Raw genomic sequence first — 20549 nt, 5'->3', positions numbered from 1 at the left:
GGCTTGGCGTTGTTACACCCTTTGTGTCTGTTTCCAGCTCGCCCAATCAGAAAGTGACCAAGAAGATCTATACTCGATAGCCGAACACCAATCACGTAAGTCTGTGTTTTATTTTATTACATTGCACTGACACAAGAGACTTGCTAAATTGTGTATTTTTCATGACTGGAATGCTGTGCTGACTAATTAGCATCCAGGTCTGGATTTGTCTATAAAACCATATACAGTGTTTTTTAGAAATGCCTTATAGAGAAAGTGGGTTTTGATAATACAGCCTGAAAATAAATAAATAAATAAAAATTTTCATATTTTATCAAATGGAAAAAAAAAAAAAGTAAAACCTCTTAAGAAACAACATCTGGTCTGACTGGGCAATTTTCAGCTAATTTTCACGGAGGTTTTCTGCAAGGAAATACAATAACTACTTATTAACCATCTCTAAACTGTGTTCTAATTCACTGTAAAACATGTATACATAAAAATGATTTATTAAATAATATAAACACTGCCGTTCAAAAGTTTGGGACAAGTAAGACTTGTAATGTTTTTTAAAGAAGTCTCGTCTGCTCATCAAGTCTGCATTTCTTTGATCAAAAATACAGAAAAAACAGGAATCTTGCAAAATGTTATTACAATATAAAAAATGGTTTCTATTTTAATATCCTTTAAAATATAATTTATTTCTGTGATGCAAAGCTAAATTTCCATCAGCCATTACTCCAGTATAAAGTGTCACATGATCCTTAAGAAATCATTCTAATATGCTGATTTATTATTAGAATTATCAATGTTGGCAACAGTTGGGCAGCCAAATATTTTATTTTTTTATTTTATTTTTTTACCATTTTTTTTTTACTTTTTATACATCAAAGAATCCTGTAAAAAAAAATCACAAGTTTAAAAAAATATTAAGCTGCACAACAGTTTCCAGCACTGATAATAAATCAGCATATTAGAATAATTTCTGAAGGATCATGTGACACTGAAGACTGGTGTCATGATGCTGAAAATTCAGCTTTGTATCACAGGAATAAATAAGATTGTAATGTGTATTTAAACAGAAACATTTTATTTTACATTATAATAATCTTTCACAATTTTTTCCCCTGTATTTTTTATCAAATAAATGCAATCCTGTAAAAAACGTGCATGCATTTTTATATATATATATATATATATATATATATATATATATATATATATATATATATATATATATATATATATATATATATATATATATATATATATATATATATATATATATATATATATATGCCCGTTTTTGTGTACTAACCTTGATTTGAAAAGCTAAAGGTGCTAAATAAGACCCAGTAAATTCTTTAAAAAAAAGAAACATGAGCCAAATTTAGTAATAAGGCATCACTCCTGACTTTCATGTGTATGCATTTCCATTATTCTATAATCAAAAATAATTTCTGGTCTGTACTGATAATTTCATGCTATTTTAATTCAATAATGCCAAAAAATTATAAGGATAATTGCCGATATTGCTCCACTTGAAAGTTGTCTTTCAGGCAGCACAGAAATGGACAATGTCCATTGTCATATCAAAAACCTGGCTTTCTTTCCTTTTTAAAAAAAAGTTATATACAGAAAAAATGGCTATGATGTTAATGGACAGCACTAACTTATCCTGTGAGGTTGAATGAGATTTCCTATGATGGAAGGTGAATAAATGTCAAATCCTGGTGGGAGTTTATTGTACCATTATGAATTTTCCTTTCTTTCTTGGATCAGACCCTCTTTTCAGAAGTAATTGGCTATTTTGTCACAAAGAGCCTTGGACTTCTTTTTTTGGCCTCATATTTTTTCTATTCGTTCATAAGTAATGTGCAGCCATTAGAGAGGTAATCCTGCTGATGGTCTTATGGAAGCAGTCAGCACCCCATCTGAACTTCCACTCACTCTCACCTCAAAATAAAGGTCTCATCGGCTCATTTACTATTTCAGGAAATCCTCATTTTTGCTGCTTTCCTGATTTACATCGAGAATGTTCCTTTAGACAAACAGAAGAGCATTTCACTTGATCGCTTTCCTTCATAATGGCTGATATAGCATTTAACCTTTTTATACTGTATATTTCAGTTTAATGGTAGCAAATGAGACATGCAAATTTGCAGAAATGAAAGGAATCATACATCCCAACATTTACATAATTTATAAGTGGTTATGAGACATTAAATCATTACTTATTGCATGTTCCCATTTAAATGATGAATTTGTGTTTTCCTTGCACATATTCAAGAGAATGAAATCACCACTTTCAGAGCAAATTATGGCAAATTAGAAATGAATGTTGTAGCCACTGTGGATCTATATTAAATACATTATTTTAAATACAAATATATTTGCCGTTTAGAACGTGTTAGAGAGACAATTTATTCAGAAAATGTGTTTCCATTGTAGCATACACAAAATTAAATATTTTTTATTTTTTTTAAATTTTATAAATGTTTGTAAAATATAGCTGTAATGCTCACCAAGGCTGCATTAATTAGAGGAAAATACACATGATTCTTCAGAAATCATTCTAAAATGCTGATTTGGTGCATGGGAAACTTATTATTATTATCGATGTTGAAAACAGTTGTGCTGACTAATAGTTTCGTGATGCGTTTTTCTTTTTTTTTTTTAAGGATTATTCTCATATAATCTATATTATAGTATAGCTATATATTATAGTATATATATTATAGTATATATATATTATATATTATATATATATAATAATTATTATTAGGATTAAAACACTTAACCTTAAACTTTTGAATAAAAAATGTCCAACTCATGCAGACTTATTTTAGTTTTATGCTCTTTTGCGAAGTTCTGTTTGCGTAATAATTTTCCATTTATAATTTTTGTGTGATATGCCAAAATATGCATAAAAATATATGTATGGAAACCCAACTAATCACATCAAACCTGGCAGATTTTAGACTTGTTTCAAAAGCAAACATTTTTTTGTGAATAGCTAAACATTTATTCACACAAAGCATAATATGGCTTCAGAAACCTTATTTCTGGAGCATTTTTGGAGCTCAATACCCCTAGTCCATATTCATATTCATTGTATGGAATAGGGCAGGTTGTATATTGCAAAACAGCACCTTTTTTGTTTTAGAGAAGTGTTTGGAACAATATGAGGAAGCATGAATCACAAAACAAATCTTCATTTTGGGGTGAGCTATCCATTTAAAGAGACCAACACCTGCTTCAGGCTCATAATTCTACACACGTTCAAGCTCTCATGGTCTGAGAAGTGGGAAGTGTGCGGATCCATCTGCCGTCCAGCATGCTATTTTCTTCACCGGAGAGGTTTCAGACCCCATTGGCACTCATTTACTGCCTGCTATTTGTTCATTTTTAATAATCAACAATCTATCTATTACTATTATAAATAAATCATGACCATCCAATGAACAGATTTGAATAATTTCAGATCAACTAGCCTAAGCATTGGAATTTTGTTCCATTTTTGGGAGATACAATTTTCAAGTAGACTATAAAAGGCACAACACGAGGTAAAGCCGTATCAGATTTATGTGTTGAATCTGCAGTTTTACTACTGTGTGCGTCTGTGTTTATGATGCTGAATGTGTGTGTGAGAGCTGTAGCTGCGGGTCAAGCGTTCGCTCTATGTGCAGTGAACACACTGAACTTCATTGATAGTGAGTTTGAAGGAATAGATCAGAGCAGGAAGGTTAATGAAAAGGCCCATATGTTTGGCAAAGCCAACATAAATCACAAATCTAGAGTTATACTTCCAAATACACACTTTCAGCTACAATCAGACCACTTTCTTTCCAGATACATTCTAAAAACCCCACTATCAGACATCCATTTTACTGGTACAGCCAGAAAATATGAAGCTGTCATAATACGCACTAAAAAAACTGCCATAATGAGACATGCAAAACTGCTTTTTGATTTGTCTTCATTGGCTATAGACACCAACAGATAAAACAAACCTACACAAACCTTTTATTTTCCCACTGTTCGTTTTGGCTCCATTGTGCTTCATCTTCATTGATTCTCTTTAGTCTTTTTCACAGCTTGTATTGGTTCAGCTCCGTGTTTTATGTCACGGTCACCAATAATTTAGTATGTGAACTTTTCAATGTAAATTAGGTTTAATTCTGTTTTTTTCTAGTCTTGATGTTATTTATTACCGCACCCAGTGTAATTTATGAACCACTACAAGAATGATACATTTTCATCGAAAATAACTTTAAAATACCCAAGTTTTGTAGGTGGAACTTTGGAACTATTATCTAGTCTAGTCTTTTAGACATGGTTATCATTACAAATATACAATATTATACAGTACCATACAATATGATTGCTGTATTTATGTATGTTCCACATTGATAACAATCAGTCCAAAACAGCACTAATGTTGCGTATTCTGTGAATTATTTGTTCCAGGGCTTTAAAACACAAGCTCTATCATCTCCTGAGAATGTCTCTGAAGAGCTCTTGCTCTCACGCGTCATGCTGTGTAAAGTACAGACTGAACAGAACGTCTTAACGTGTTAATAGGGATGGGACGGTATGAAAATTTAATATCACGATTATAGTGACTAAAATTATCACGATTATCGATATTATCACGGTTTTGTTGAAACGAGATGAAAGTGTTCAAAAATAGTTGATGCTCACACTGAAAACATTTCAGCAAGTTTTATATTTAATAATCAACAAACAACTAATAAAACAAGCAACTCTATGCACTTAATTTAAGGAAAGATTAAATTCTGTGGCATTTCCTTCCTTACAATGAAAAGTGTAGAAGCATAGAAAAGCATAGAAAAGTCACTGACTTTCGCCATTCCTTCTCGAAAAAAAACAAAAAAAAACATTGTGCGCTGCGCTTGCGTCAGACTGTTGCTGGCTGGACATGATTTAATAGTGAGTTATTAAAACCGCGATAATCAAACACGGTTTTAATGATAATTCATTTTTAAACGATATTACTTCAGCACATTTTATCACGGTTATCAATAAAACCGGTTATCGTCCCATCCCTACGTGTTAGGGATATTTAATAAGATAGTAATATGTTTTTGGAAACAAATCATTATAACTCTGTTTAGTATTGCATTATAAAAAAATAAATAAAACTAAATAAAAAGGTTTTGCTGGTTAGCAGGATCATTCATAGGTATCGCTGTTGTCAGATGTTGAAAGCACTGTGTTCTGTGTGTGTAGATCTAGCAGACATGAGTGAGGAGAAGAAAGAGGGCCTGAGGCAGCTCTGCACAACGCTGCAGCTTTATCTTGGTGAGGAGAACCACGATCTGTCTCAGCTTCCGCCCGGCCTCGACCCCATCAGCCTCCTCGCCAGAGTAAGTGTCCTTTCATTGTCATCTGCGGCAGTCGGCAGGGGTCGCGCTCTCAGATCTCACGCAGCGTTATGAATGGTGTCAGCAGGCAACGCTTCCCATCTTCACACCACCTGCTGTGAACCCATGCTGCTATTTTTTGTCTTTTCTCCTCGAATCAGGGGACAAGTTGTTCGTAGAAGCTAAATTAAGGCATTTCTTGTTCAAGATTAAATTTTATTTCAGAATAAAATAGTCCTAAAAGATTCAGTGGAATAGAATCGCTACATTTCTGACAGTTCGCCTCCAAAGAGGCCAGCTCCACAATTTTCAGCCGTTTTCTTCCTGGACGCCTGAGGTGCATGCTAATGTACTATTTTATTTACAGTTGTGTCAGTGAGATCGCTTGTTTGGATTCCTGTGAGAGTAGATTTTATTTGCTTGTTTACCGACCATCACTCTGTACTGTAATTGTGAACACGTTGAGTGAAAGATGCGTTTCAAGATGAACACGGTCATCTTCTCTTCAGGATTGCATGTAAACGCAGAAGGGGTTGCACATCTGGCCCGGGACAAACAAATGCCTGTTGCATGTGAACACAAACACCTGTTTTATATGAGAGACAGCCAGCAGCCATCTTTCTCTTATAAAGCATTAAAGACCCAAATGTGAAGCTAATGAGCATTTCTAATCCAACACTAAACACCACATCAGGGCAAGTCTCGGGGTTACATAAAACACACACAGAGAGAGTCCAATGCACTTTTGCATTTGTTGCCCTCGATTTGCAAGTACTTTTTGGCGATCATACTGTAACATATTGTTTAGATCCCACAGTCATGTAAATCATGGAAATATCAGTTATTAAATTGTTTTTTCCCCCCTGGAAAAGTCATGTCATTATTTTATCCACTTTTTTTCTGTTGTACTTGCTTCCAAGCCATAATGATGTTTGATTTGTGAGTGAGTCATTCTGCCGAGTTGGTTCTTTTGAATAACTGGTTAATCAGTATCAATTATTCATTGGCTAATGAATCAATATAATCCAGTATTCACAAATGACTGGAAAGATCACAGAAAATCTTGAGTTAATTTTTTTTTTTTTTTGCCGTTCTATAGCTGGAGGTGTTTGTATGTGTGTTTTTCCATCTTTGTTGCTTCTAGATGTGCATTAGAGAGATAAATAAATACAGAATATATATATACAGTACAGACCAAAAGTTTGGAAACATTACTATTTTTAATATTTTTAAAGTTTCTTCTGCTCATCAAGCCTGCATTTATTTGATCAAAAATACAGAAAAAAATGTAATATTGTGATATATTATTACAATTTAAAATAATTGTTTTTAAATTTATTATACTTTAAATTATCATTTATTTCTGTGAGGCAAAGCTGAATTTTTAGGATCATTATCACATGATCCTTTAGAAATCATTCTAATATGATGATTCATCATCAAAGTTGGAAACGGTTCTGCTGCTTAATATTTTTTCAGAACATGTGATACTTTTTTAGGATACTTTGATGAATAAAAAGTAAAACAAAAAAGAAGCTATGTTTTTAAAATATAAATATATTGTAATAACAATATACAGTACTGGTCAGTAATTTGGGGTCAGTAATTTTTTTTCTTCCTTTTTAAATAAAATCAATACTTTTATTCAGCATGGATGTGTTAAATTGATAAAAAGTGATAGTTAAGAAAATATATTAGAATATATATTATTATAATTTTTTATTTTGAATAAATGCAGTTCTTTTTAACCTTTTATTCATCAAATATATTAGACAGCAGAACTGTTTCCAACACTCATAATGAAGCAGAATATTAGAATGATTTCTAAATGATCATGTGATAGACTGGATGTTACATTGTGACACTGAAGGCTGGAGTAATGATGCTGAAAATTCAGCTTTGCATCACAGGAATAAATTATTTTTAAGTATATTCAAATAGAAAAGTATTATTTTAAGTTGCAATAATATTTCACAATATTACAGTTTTTTTCTGTATTTTTGATCAAATAAATGCAGGCTTGATGAGCAGAAGAAACTTCTTTCAAAAACATTAAAAAATAGTAATGTTTCCAAACTTTTGGTCTGTACTGTATATATATATATATTATATTAAATTAAATTAAATTAATTACATTTATGCATTTAGCAGACGCTTTTATCCAAAGTGACTCACAGTGCATTCAGGCTATCAATTTTTATCTATCATGTGTTCCTGGGGAATCGAACCCCCAACCTTGCGCTTGATAACGCAATGCTCTACCAATTAAGCTACAGGAACACTATATATATATAAAAAGTGTTTTTAGCTTCTTGAGGATGTTTTTTTTCACATTCTCGCTCTTGAACCTCTTTTGAAAATAGGGAGATGTAAAGTAGATTAGAGTGCAAATGAAAATTTAGCTGAACTGCACCAAATGCAGTTTATAATTTTCTTGTAGTCAACAAGCAATAGCTTATAAAATTAAGTGTTTTTTTTTTTTTTTAGTAAACATTTACATGAATGCATTAGGGGTTGCTCATTCACATGGGGCCATTTTTGTCTTTTACTGCACTACTTTTCTCTCGTTTTCTGTGTAAACTGTGATATATGGAGCACAGTGTTTTTAGAATGCTGTGAAAGGTTAAAAATATTAAAATAAGGAAAAAGATGAAATATTGAGATTTTGACCCCCCCCACCCCCCCCCCCCATTCAATGCCCTGCTTTTCAAAAGTTTAACTTGTTCATTCAAGTGTAGATTTTCTTTTTATGACTTGTCACTATTACTGTTACTTACATAAAGGTGTGTTTGTGCTACTTATAGAGTATGTGATGAACAGTATATTCAGTTCCACCAGCATTTCATTGGACTTGTTTCTGATATTTGCAGCCTTAATGCAGCCTGTTATTTAACTAAATAAATGTGTTGGTATTTGCTGCATTTTTGTGTTTTTTTTAGTGAAAATCCTGATGTATTTGCGTAATTCATGTTAGTGACAGTAAGGGTACAATTACCTTTTTTTTCCAGAAATGTGAAAATTAGACAAATGCACAGTGCCACAAACAATGTAGAGTTTGCCTGAATTTGTGTTCAATTCTGCATATGTAAGGGACTGTATATTAGCTGAGCAGAGGAGAATTGTTCTCCCAATTAGGTACTTTGGTTTGTTTTCTGTAAAGTTGCTTTTGTTGTTGTAACGATATAAACCTTCATATTCATCCGGAAGAAGGAGGCGGGAACCGGCGGACAATCAAAAACATTTTAATAACAAAATAAACACAAAACAGCGCACCAGCCCCTCACGGACGACTGGTGCGCATAAAATAAAACCCAAAACACAACTAAAAGCCCAGGCCTGGTCCTCTCTCGTCCTTCACTGTCGTCGCTCCAGTTTTATATCCTTCCATCTCCTCCATGGGCCTCGAGACCGGTGGGACGAACAGGTGTAGTTCATCTCCAATCACTCCCCCGGCCTCGCTCCCATGTCCCTCGGCCCCGCCCCACTCGTCACATACCCCCATCGCCCCTCGCAGGCCGGGGGGTACTCCCGAGACTGCGCTCTACTCCCCCCCCCCCCCCTCCCTCCGGGGGGGCCGCTCCCGGGGACCTGCGGGAACCTGGGGGTAGGACAGGCGAGGCGAGAGAAAAGGAGATGGAAGGAGGAGCGACAGAGACGAGAGAGGGGAGAGAGGAAAAAAAAAAAAAAAAAAATTCCGGTTCCCAGACGCACCGCTGCTCGGCCCTCCACCAGCTGGGTGATCTCCTCCGCGGTGCCTGGCGGTGGCACTGGACGGCCCTCGGCGGACGGCACGACACTCCTCCGCCGCCCGGTGGACGGCGACGGCTCCTCCGGTTTTGGGCAGCCGGCAGGAGTCCCCCGTTCCCTGCTCCTCCCCGTTCCGGCGGAGGCAGCAGGCTCCGGCCACCTGGCGAACGGCGCCGACTCCTCCGCTCCCTCACGGACGGCAGCCGTCTCTCCACATCGTGGGCGGCCGGTAGCGAGCTCGCCCGTCCCCGGCAACTCGCTCCAGTCCACCGCCTCGAGCGTCCATGGCGGCACACTCCTCGCCAGCTCGATGGCACCGCGGATTCACCACAGCGGCGAGGGATCTTCAGCAGCGCGTCCCTCCTTCTCACGGGCTTCGGCACCACTGTAACGATATAAACCTTCATATTCATCCGGAAGAAGGAGGCGGGAACCGGCGGACAATCAAAAACATTTTAATAACAAAATAAACACAAAACAGCGCACCAGCCCCTCACGGACGACTGGTGCGCATAAAATAAAACCCAAAACACAACTAAAAGCCCAGGCCTGGTCCTCTCTCGTCCTTCACTGTCGTCGCTCCAGTTTTATATCCTTCCATCTCCTCCATGGGCCTCGAGACCGGTGGGACGAACAGGTGTAGTTCATCTCCAATCACTCCCCCGGCCTCGCTCCCATGTCCCTCGGCCCCGCCCCACTCGTCACAGTTGTTTTTAACAAAGTGCTGCAACATTTAATCTACAGTGAAATAACTGAATTAGTTATACGATGGCTGCAGAAAGTATTTAGACATTAAAACTGTATGAAAGTATTACATTAGATGGAAAACTGTGACACATGAGCTCAGATTTTGTTGCATTGTAAAAATATTATAAAAATTATTTATGGAAAAACTTTTGGGTCCAATGTATTGCTTTGCACTCAAATTATTGACTAGACTTTGTTGATTTCTTGTGATAGAGTTTAATGAGCGGTTTATCATTCTATATCTCGTGGAAGTTGTTTATTGAACAGAGACTGGAGATTGAAAGGCATGTCAGAACTGAGTTGGAGTAAGTTATGACATTTTCTGTCAGACATATTAGGTAAAGAAACATCAGTATGGATGTGATAGGAAATGCATCATGTTGCCGTGTTGTGAATATCTCTCTTATTTAGTAATCCTCATTCTTTGCATCTCTGCTCTAGATTATGTCATGTAGACCTGCAGGTGGGAACAGGCTGATACGGATCTGACCCAGAAAAGTCTCTTATGCTCATCAAGGCTGCATGTTTTTCTTATCAAAAAATTAAGTAAAAACTGTAATATTGTGAAATGCCCCAGCACTTCGTCTTTAGCATGACAAACATGTTCAGCCGCTTTAAACCAACACCCTGCCCATCGCTGAATCAATTAATCAGCGTGAAAACAAGCATCCGTGGCCCAAAAATGATTTCCATTTCAAATCAGACCAATATTCTGTGCCATTTGCTGAAACTAATTATCTTATAATATTCCAAATGTATCCCTTACATGCAGTGTAATTTCCTCAGGGGAATTTGGAATGTTTGTTGCCAGTGTAATTTTTTTTATTCATATTATGAAGGAATTACCCACAAACTGGAGTAGGTAGGAAGTAAAAACTCCAATTACATTAATCAAATTGAGTGAGGGACATGTGGGAACATGTGAATTTAGATTAAAATCCAGATCCAGAGAGACATTAATTTATGCCATTCACATTCCAGAGCTGAAGTGATTGTAAATGTCACTTTAATTAAAGTTGTAAGAGAATGCTAATGTTATTGTCCAGGGCTTCCGTGAATGCAGTATCAGCTTCTGTTAATTTTTGCATATTTGTGTTCTGAACTCAAAAGGGACATTTTTTGTGAAGCACGTCTTTAAAGTCAGACTGAACAGTTCTGATTTACTAAGCTGATGGGTTTTAAATATTCCTTAAGAAAGTGATTTGTGTCACAGCGATCTGTTGACAGCTTTATAATAAGAACTAATTATAGTTCTATATATCGCCGTTTTGTTGTCTGATTTTTTTTTTAGGCCCGTTTCCGCCACTGAATAATAATAAAAAAAAAGGTAGTTGATTTATCTCACAATTCTGACTTTTTTTTCTCCAAAATTTTCTCAGGTATAAACTTGCAATTGCGAGTTAAAAAGTCATACATAATTGTGAGATAAACTCACAATTCTGAGAAATAAAGTCAGAATTACGTGATATAAACTTACAAATGCGAGACATAAAGTTGCAATTCTGATTTTTTTTTCTTTCTCAGAATTGTGTGATATCAACACGCAAGTGCAAGTTATAAGGTAAGTGAGATATAAACTCACAAAATCCCCCCTCAAAATCGGATTGAAAAAAAGTGAGGAAAAAGTAAATTGCGAGTAATAAAGTCAGAATTGCAAGATAAAAACTCACAATTGACTTTTTCCTCACTTTTTTTCAATCCGATTTTGAGGGGCGATTCTGAAAAAATAAACTCAATTCTGAATTTTATCTCGCAATTCTGACTTTATGGCCTGGTTTCATAGACAGGGCTTAGCCTAAACCAGGATTAGGCCATAGTTCAATTAGGACATTTAAGTAATTTTTATAAACATGCCTTAGAAAAAAACATTACTGGTGTGCATCTTGAGACAAAACAAAGGCACTGATATATTTTAAGATCAATCAGTACAAGTTTCTTTCATTTGAAACAACTCAGACTTGCATTTTAGTCTAGGACTAGGCTTAAGCCTTGTCTGTGAAACCGGGGGTATATCTCTTAATTCTGTGGGGGGGGGAAAGTCAGAACTGTGAGATAAAAAGTTGCAATAACCTTTTTCAATTAATTTTTTTATTCAATGGCAGAAACAGGTTTCCGTAGATTTTTTAACAAAACCTTAACCATATTCAACTTTGGCATGTATTGTAGTTTGTACATAAGTTGTATTTGGTGACCCAAGTTGGATTTGGTGATAATGAAATGGGTGATATGTATGTATGTGTGTATATATATATATATATATATATATATATATATATAATATATACGTTAATCAGCCGAGCCGACAGCGAGTAGCCTAAAACATATTTAATCAATTAAGCCTTTCAAATTAACGCTAATACTTTACTTTGCTACAAAATCCATAGATATAAAACACTTCAAGCATATCACACAGACAGTTAGTTTAATAAATGTTTATTTATTAAACCACAGTGAGTAAAATAAAAAAAAAAACATTTAAATACTGACAACAGCGCTCGCAAACGAAATGAGAAATAGCCTACCATCTAAACAAATTAAATTAATTAAAAACAAACTTGCAGGTTATCTTACCTCAAAAATGCACCACAGAACATGCCCATTCTTTTTTCCATTAGTTTCCAACAGTTAAACGAAAATAAAGTCCAGTCAAATGAAAAGTTAGAACAGTCTCTTAAAGAGCATCGTAAAGAAAAAGAATAGCACCCAGAGTGGAAGGTTTTAACCCCGTCCTCCTCTCTTCCATCTCTCTTCCCGCTGCGCTGAAGACACGTTCGCTGCTGCTGCTGCTGGCGGGACACTAAACACAGAGCGAGACAGTCTTGACAGATGCGGTAGCAGGGTCTCGTGCTGTTTCCACCATAGCAGCACATCTCGTCCATCACCTTCCATGTTGTGATTGAGGCGCATGTATTGCTGTACTTCATCGTCGTCATCCTCGTCCTGCTCCACAATGTTTTCAAACTCGGCCAGCGCTCTCTTCTTTGCTGCGTGGCCCGCAACAACAGGTGCAGACACAGAAATGCTCGCCGCTGCATGAATCATCTTTTTATAATTATTAGTTGGCCAACTAGGCTATGATTAATACATTAATTTAGAGGCCTATAATAGCTACTACTACAATAAGTGGATATAAGTGAAGTATAATCGTGGGTCGCGCTGACGGAAAAGCGTGCGTGCGTGAGACTGCCATGTCAGTGTAATTATAACGGGTTGAATTATCAGATTATGAAGGTTATATGAGGTTATGAAATGTCTTTCTATGTTTGTTTTTCTATCGTCGACGTCAACGTCAACTTCTCATTTTTTATTTTTATTAATGTCTAAAAATATAAATATATAGAAGGATAACCCAAAAAAGGCCCGAGGCCCGGCCCGCATGTGAGCTATAACGTGAAAATCGGCCCGAAGCCCGGCCCTAGGGGCATAAATAAGTCGGGGCCCGTCGGGCTCGGGCTGATATGCAGGGCTTTACTGAGCAGCGTAGAGCGCCCTCTCGTGGCTGTAGACTGTAATGTTTTCTCTTGGTTCTAAATAAATGTGACTTATAGTCCAGTGCGACTTATATATGTTTTTTTTCCTCATCATGACGTATTTTTGGACTGATGCGACTTATACTCAGGTGCGACTTATAGTCCGAAAAATACGGTATATATTATTAAGTTTTAAACTTTGACATTAGGGTTTACATAAATCATATTTCAAAATGGTGTGTTCTGTTTATAGATTAAAAAAAGGTATGTTGTTGTTGTAATTATTATTATTATTTTAATACCAGGCATCATAAAAAAGCTGCATCATTGAAAATGGGTTAAATTAATTTATATAATGTACAATGGGTTGCAGACTGAAGCCAACTGTTATTAAGAATTTATGGGCAACTGCATAGATGCATAAAAAATGCTCAGGACACCTTAGTAACCATATAGCAACACCCTGGCAACCACTAACAGTAGCCTAACATTGTAGCAATTACATTTTCATGGGCAAGCATCACTCATTTTCATAAAATGTAAGATGTGATATCATCTGCTACTCCACATTGCCTTGTTTGCCCTCATTCACAGCTGTTATATTAAGCATTATTAATGTCCTTTTATTTTGTTTTATTTGTCTGTATTTTATAATGGCCTGTTGTGTAGCTCAGTTGTCTGAAAGACCAACTCACAGGAATCTGTGCTTGACAGACCCCAAATGAGGCATTATTTTTCACTGCTACATTAAAACATAATTGAGGAGCCCTTCATGATATTAGTAGTTAAAGACCAAGATTGGCCTACTGAAGCAATTGTATAATAAAAGCCTGTGTGCATCATAAAGTCTTTTTTGTAAAGTTGTAAGTATTGTAAAAAAGCAGTACCCAAATGAACATGAATTTAATAGAGTTTAGTAGTACCTTTACAATTAGTGCCTTATAATAATAATAATAATAATAATAATAATAATAATAATAGCTATTCTTTTTGTAATCATTTTTAAAAGTACTGTATAATTAGGTTTGGGAAACAAGATTCGCTTATTAGTCCAAATGACGCTACTGAATCTGTTTAGTATGACTCCCTAATGAATGACTTGAGTTCTTTTTAGTGAATCAAATACCTATGATGAAGACTCTTATAAATGACTCTTATGAAGGTTTTAATTTTTTTTATTTTAGTTAATCCAAAACATACAGGACAAAATGTGTAGTCCAACTCCTGAACAAAGTATTCTTATGAACATATAGTGTGACTTCTGAATGGACAACTCTCAACCGATTCTTTCTTGTGATTCAGAAACTTAGATCAAGACCAATCTTGTTTGATTCCAAAACAAATGATTCTAAAGCTTTTAGTAAAAGAAAGGATTGGATCAGTGGAGCTACTGACATTATGCATTGCATCAGCAGTAATTTATAAAAATGAATGATGTTACTACATTTTGTGTATATTTAGTAGACCTATTGTTGCTTTATATATTATAGACTATTGAAAAAGACAATTTCTGAAAAGTATTAACATTTTAAATGTAATTATTTGTTGTATTATGTGTACTTCTCTTCTCTTCTCTTCTCTTGGTCTTTGTCCTTCTCTCATATTTTAAAATGAGTATTTAACATGGGACTTGGCTCATACTGGCTTAGAAGAGATTTGGCCATTAAACTGGAAAGAGTTATGCTTTGTTCAACATCTTTCCCAGCAGCTCCAGTCCTCATGTCAGCAGATTTGGCCACAATCTTCACCCTTTCCCCTCAGTTTCACCCTGACTGTCATATATGGATTAAGAGCAAAGGAGAGATGATTTGGTAGATGACATCTCTCCTTTGTCAGAGCTCTACAGACGCTGTCATTGAACATATGTTTCTTTTCTGACATTAAAGGAGCAGAGGTCAGAGGTCATACTGACAGGGCTCTGGGTGGTCTGGCCTTAGCATTTAATAAAAGAACCCCACCGTTACTGTCATCTTCTAGTGCTTTTTCATAGCTTTTTCATGTATGATTGATTTCTGTCAGTCTGACTGTCATATCACTTCAGGCTCTTTAGCTTTAAGCTCCATATTTGGACAAATGACCAAAGTCATGCTGAAAATCCATCTGTCTTGCATCTGTTGTGTGTGCACTGATAATTTATTTCTGAGCACTGAGTTTTTTTCTTCTTCGTTAGATAAGTTCGAAAAAGATAAGTTTTGCAAGATAAGTCTTGCAAAAAATAAAGATTAAAAACCTGGAAACCTTGATCATAACATGACAGAAGGTTTATATACAGCTTTGAGTCTGTAGAGACTACAGAGACTAAACCATGAGTATCTCAAAAGTTTAATCATTATATCGCTGGGAACATTAAGGTCATTTTGCACTCCAACCTCAGACAATATTAAGAGATTTACTACTGTTTCCATTGTCTGTCTGTTTGTCTGAAATCAAAATTAAGACTTAATCACACAGACTGCATCAACAGGGGGCAGTGTGCTCTTAAATATATCTATATATATATATTTATATATTATATAATTATATATAAACAGTGTATATATATACATATACAGTTTGCACATAAGCAATTACATATACCATAGGCCATGTTTTGTGTGTTGGAACTCTTGGCCTTGAATGAAGGAACATACAGTAACTGCCTTTTGTTTCCTCTGGCTATTGCTGTATACGGTGAATGGAGAAGAAAAGTCTCTGACGTGTAAAGTGTACGTGTTGGTGTGTGCATATGTCCGTTCTTCACATGTACACTCTTTGCAAGTGTTTATTCAGGAATTGTCCGTTTTCACTTCTAAACAGTTAACTGATGGACTGGAGTGGAGTGCATTACTTGTGGATTATTGTGATGTTTTTATCAGCTGTTTGGACTCTCATTCTGACGGCACCCATTCACTGCAGAGGATCCACTGGTGAGCAAGTGATGTAATACTGAATTTTTCCAACTTTGTTCGGATGAAGAAACTCATTTACATCTTGAATGGCCTGAGGGGGAGGCAGTTTTAGCAAATTTTCATTTGTGGGTGTACTATTCTTTTAAGGTTAGGTTGAGGTGACAGAATATAGCATTAGCTCAGAATAAAACAGTAGAAGTCAATGGAAAGTCCACATCACGATAGAAAAAACAACTGTGTGCATGTGTGTGATGGGCTTCAGTCTAGAGGAGGATGTGGGTTATTGGAAGGAGAGCCAGTAAAATGCCCCATTACTATTCTGAGCCCTGTGTGCATGTGCATCAGGGCCTTTCGAGGAGGCTGACACATGCCTGGTAATGCGAAACACATTTTAAAATGGGATATTCAGAAACTGTCCAACTGTTCTTCCTCTACAATCTCAGATTATGGATCCTGTAATTTATCGCAAATATTTCCCATCAACAATTTGTGGCCAGGGGCATTGATTTTAATTTGCATGAAAATTGGTGTATATTTGTTTATATCAGCAACAGCATATCGCATTAACAAAAGGGCAAAGATCAACAATCATATCCAAAAGTATCTTTCTCTAATGTGCTTTCAGTCAGAGGTGCATTTACAGCTTACTTTTCCGCCGTGTACTCAATCAGCTGCTGTGTCCCGCTGATGTGGAGCAATAAGCAGCAGTTATTGAGCTATAACAGTTTAATTGTGTCCTCCTGCAGCAGACACACTCTACAGACTCTACAGATGCATCACCTCTCTAAGACGCCCACTCAATTCCTCATCCTGACCTGACCATAACCCTGCAGTACACACCACAGAGGTATTGTGCTGCATCTCCAACAACCACCTTCTTCCCACTGCAGGGAAAGATTCACGTGCCTCTCCTCAGTGCAAGAAACACGAAAGCCCCCATGGAGGTTCACCTTCCAACAAGACAATGACCCTAAGCACACAGCTACAATAACAAAGGAGTGGCTTCACAACAACTCCGTGACTTAAACCCAACTGAGCATCTCTGGAGAGACCTAAAAATGGCTGTCCACCAACGTTTTGGATCCAACCTGACAGAACTGGAGAGGATCTGCTAGGAGGAATGGCAGAGGATCCCCAAATCCAGTTGTGAATTTTTTTTTGCATCTTTCCCGAAAAGGGTGCTTCTACTGAGCAAAGGGTCTGAATACTTAGGACCAGTTTTTCTTTTTAATAAACATGCAAAAATATGTAAACAATTCTGTGTTTTTCTGTCAATATGGGGTGCTGTGTGTACATTGAGGAAAAAAAAATAACTTAAATGATTTTATCAAATGCCCACAATATACCAAAGAGTGAAAAATTTAAGGGAGTCTGAATACTTTCCGTACCCACGGTGTGTGTGTGTGTGTTTATATATATATATATATATATATATATATATATATATAGCATTTTAAAAGACAAGATAAGCTACAAAAAGCAACAACAACAAAAAATCATGCACAATAAGACCTGGCGAATTTACTCAGAAAGTAAATTCTGAATCACATTGCCTTTAAGGCTTGTGCAGCATTCCCAAGGGTCTCGGAAGGCACGTGAATCTTTCCCTGCAGTGGGAAGAAGGTGGTTGTTGGAGATGCAGCAGAATACCTCTGTGGTGTGTTCTGCAGGGTTATGGTCAGGTCAGGATGAGGAATTGAGTGGGCATCTTAGTATAATATATATATTTGTTTTTAATCCATATTGTATTTAGATATATATGCAAGGCTGATAAGTTGTTATAGCATACATTTTATTTGCTATTATTAAATGGTATTTATTGTATCTTCCACGCAACTCTTTAGATATCGGTATTGGTTATTTTGAAAACACTTGGAGATTTGTCATATTATGGAAGTTAAATGGTTGCTAAATTCCATTTCATGTCTTTTACAGTCTTTTTCTTACTTTTTAGATTTTTTTCTTACTTATGTGTTCAGTAAATAACTCAAGTTGGTTGATGTTCAGAGTCAGACCCAGATTTAAACTAACCACTAAGATGTTTGTCACAATGTAGATTTATTTTGTAACACATTGGAATAAGATTCTATTTGCTAACCTTAGTTCATGCAGGTACATTTTTAGCATTTCAAGTTTATTAATAAACAATATATTTTGAATGGACATAAAAAAAAAAAAAACTATGAAAATATTTACACAAACATTTTCATTTATTTGTAATATAAGAAATATTTTATGCTCACCAAGGCAGCATTTATTTGATCAAAAAAAATTATAGAAACAGTAATATTATTAAATATTATTACAATTCGAAATAACTGTATTCTATTGTAATATATATTAAAATGTCATTTATTCCTGTGATGCAAAGCTGAATTTTCATCAGCCTTAACTCCAGTCTTCAGTGTCATGCAAAAATTTCTTCTTCTTCTTCTTAATAACATAATAATAAACATACGAATTGAATCTTATTGTAAAGTGTTATCAATATTTGACTCTCATAGATGGATGATGTTTTGTTCTGTCTGCAGCTTTGTCCCTAAGAGCACAGGGAGAGTATTGATGAATGTGTGTCATGTGTTGCTGAAAGCAAAGCAGACGTTAATGGATGAGCTGTCCGGTCTGGTGTACTCGAATGTCACTCTAAGGTGACTGGTGGGTCCTGCATGGTCTTCTGGGCATCCTTCAATCTGTTCAACATCTGGACACCACTATGAGTTTTGGAAGTATTTTTGATAGACCTGCCTTGTTTTGAAATCGATCAGTTCACCTTAATATTTAATTCAAAATTATTATTTTTGTGACCGAATCTTCATTTTTGGGTGAACTGTTCCTTTAAGAAAAATCAAATGTAAAGGCAAGTGGATGTCATCATTTTATTCTCCCATGGGTTCTCTCTTCATTTCATTTCATTTTCACTTGAAGTGTTGATTGTCTGCGCTATCTACTGAGATTGCCAGACACTTTACATGATCTCAGTTAAAGTTCAGAGTCAGGACCGATCGATCATACACACACATGTGCTTCTATAGTACGTGTTCCTGCCTGCCAACTTGCTCCAAATGAAGTAAAGCAAGATTTTCATTACACTTCTACCTAAATCCTAATCCTAAACCGTGACCTGTAACCTAATCCTTAACAGTTTCTCACTCACACACACATCTAATCTTTATGGAACCCCACAGTGCTTCTGTTACTGTGTAGCTGTTTCACACCACAGTTTCTTCTTTCTCACCCTCGACTTTACCAGTAATAAGATAATTAGTGATTTTTAGTCGCCTTGCTTTGTTTGTTCAATTTTGACGCTTCAGGCTGTGGGAGTTGATCTTTTTTGGCAGCATCAGAGTTTGTTATTAATTATCTTTTGACATTTTTCCTTTGTAACAAGCCATTACTGTAATGTGCTGAAGTGAGAGCGGAGTGTGTTTTTAATTACTGTGTAACTGTTGCTTTATATTGCATTTTTACAGCAAATTTAGAGCATCTGAAGCATCTTTATCTATCTGTCTGTCTGTTCAAATGTTTGGGGCAAGATATATATATATATATATATAAACCTTTTGTTCAACAAAAATCTATTAAATTTAAAGACATGTATAATGTTACAATAGGTTTTCACGATGTGTCTGTGAAAAAGACACATATTTAATAGATTGAAACCGCAGGATAAGATTAATTTCATCTGTTTGAAAATTTAGTTTTGGCAATGTGTAATTGACAAGGTGTAATTGATTATTTCAATATTCAAGTGTTGACGTTTGATAAAAATGTAGTTGATTGAGTGGGATCTTAGATAAGGCTTTTATTTTAATATGTCTTCCAGCCCAGTTCTTCCATAATAAGCACTCAGTGTTTGTGCGCATCTATCCCATGTAGGGTGTGTGTTTGCTTGCATCAGTAGTGCCCTGTGTTTGACGTGTTTGAGGAGGAGCTGAACACTGGCCTGCTGTTACTGTCAGATCCAGCCCCGCTCACAACCTTAACCCGACTGAGACAGACAGTGAGAGCGCCTCATAATTCTGTAGATGCAGTATAGAACATATGGGTTTAGTAACTTGTGGGGCAGCGCTATTATTAGTCATAATTTTGCCTCTTTGCAAAGGCTTCAGACATGTATAACTCACATAAAAAAATTGTATTGTAGCTTTTATAACACATACTGTACTTATTAGATTAGATTAGATTAGATTCAACTTTATTGTCATTATGCAGAGTACAAGTACAGAGCTAATGAAATACAGTTAGCATCTAACCAGAAGTGCAAGAATATAGTGTTTTATATACATAAAAGTGCAGAGTAAGTGAAGCTATGATAAACAGAATGTACTATA

General features: G+C 35.9%; 1 protein-coding gene across 1 annotated transcript in view; it reads left to right on the top strand.

The window, feature by feature from the left end:
* Positions 1 to 20549, top strand: part of smyd3 (SET and MYND domain containing 3) — a 162414-nt gene that overhangs the window by 20956 nt on the left and 120909 nt on the right. The window contains exons 4-5 of the mRNA XM_059518588.1: positions 38 to 95; positions 5233 to 5369. Coding sequence (XP_059374571.1) covers positions 38 to 95; positions 5233 to 5369 — 195 coding nt within the window. The remainder of the gene's footprint in view (positions 1 to 37; positions 96 to 5232; positions 5370 to 20549) is intronic.

Source organism: Carassius carassius, chromosome 31 (assembly GCF_963082965.1).
Source record: "Carassius carassius chromosome 31, fCarCar2.1, whole genome shotgun sequence".
Taxonomy (NCBI): domain Eukaryota; kingdom Metazoa; phylum Chordata; class Actinopteri; order Cypriniformes; family Cyprinidae; genus Carassius; species Carassius carassius.
This window is presented reverse-complemented; position numbering and strand designations above follow the sequence as displayed.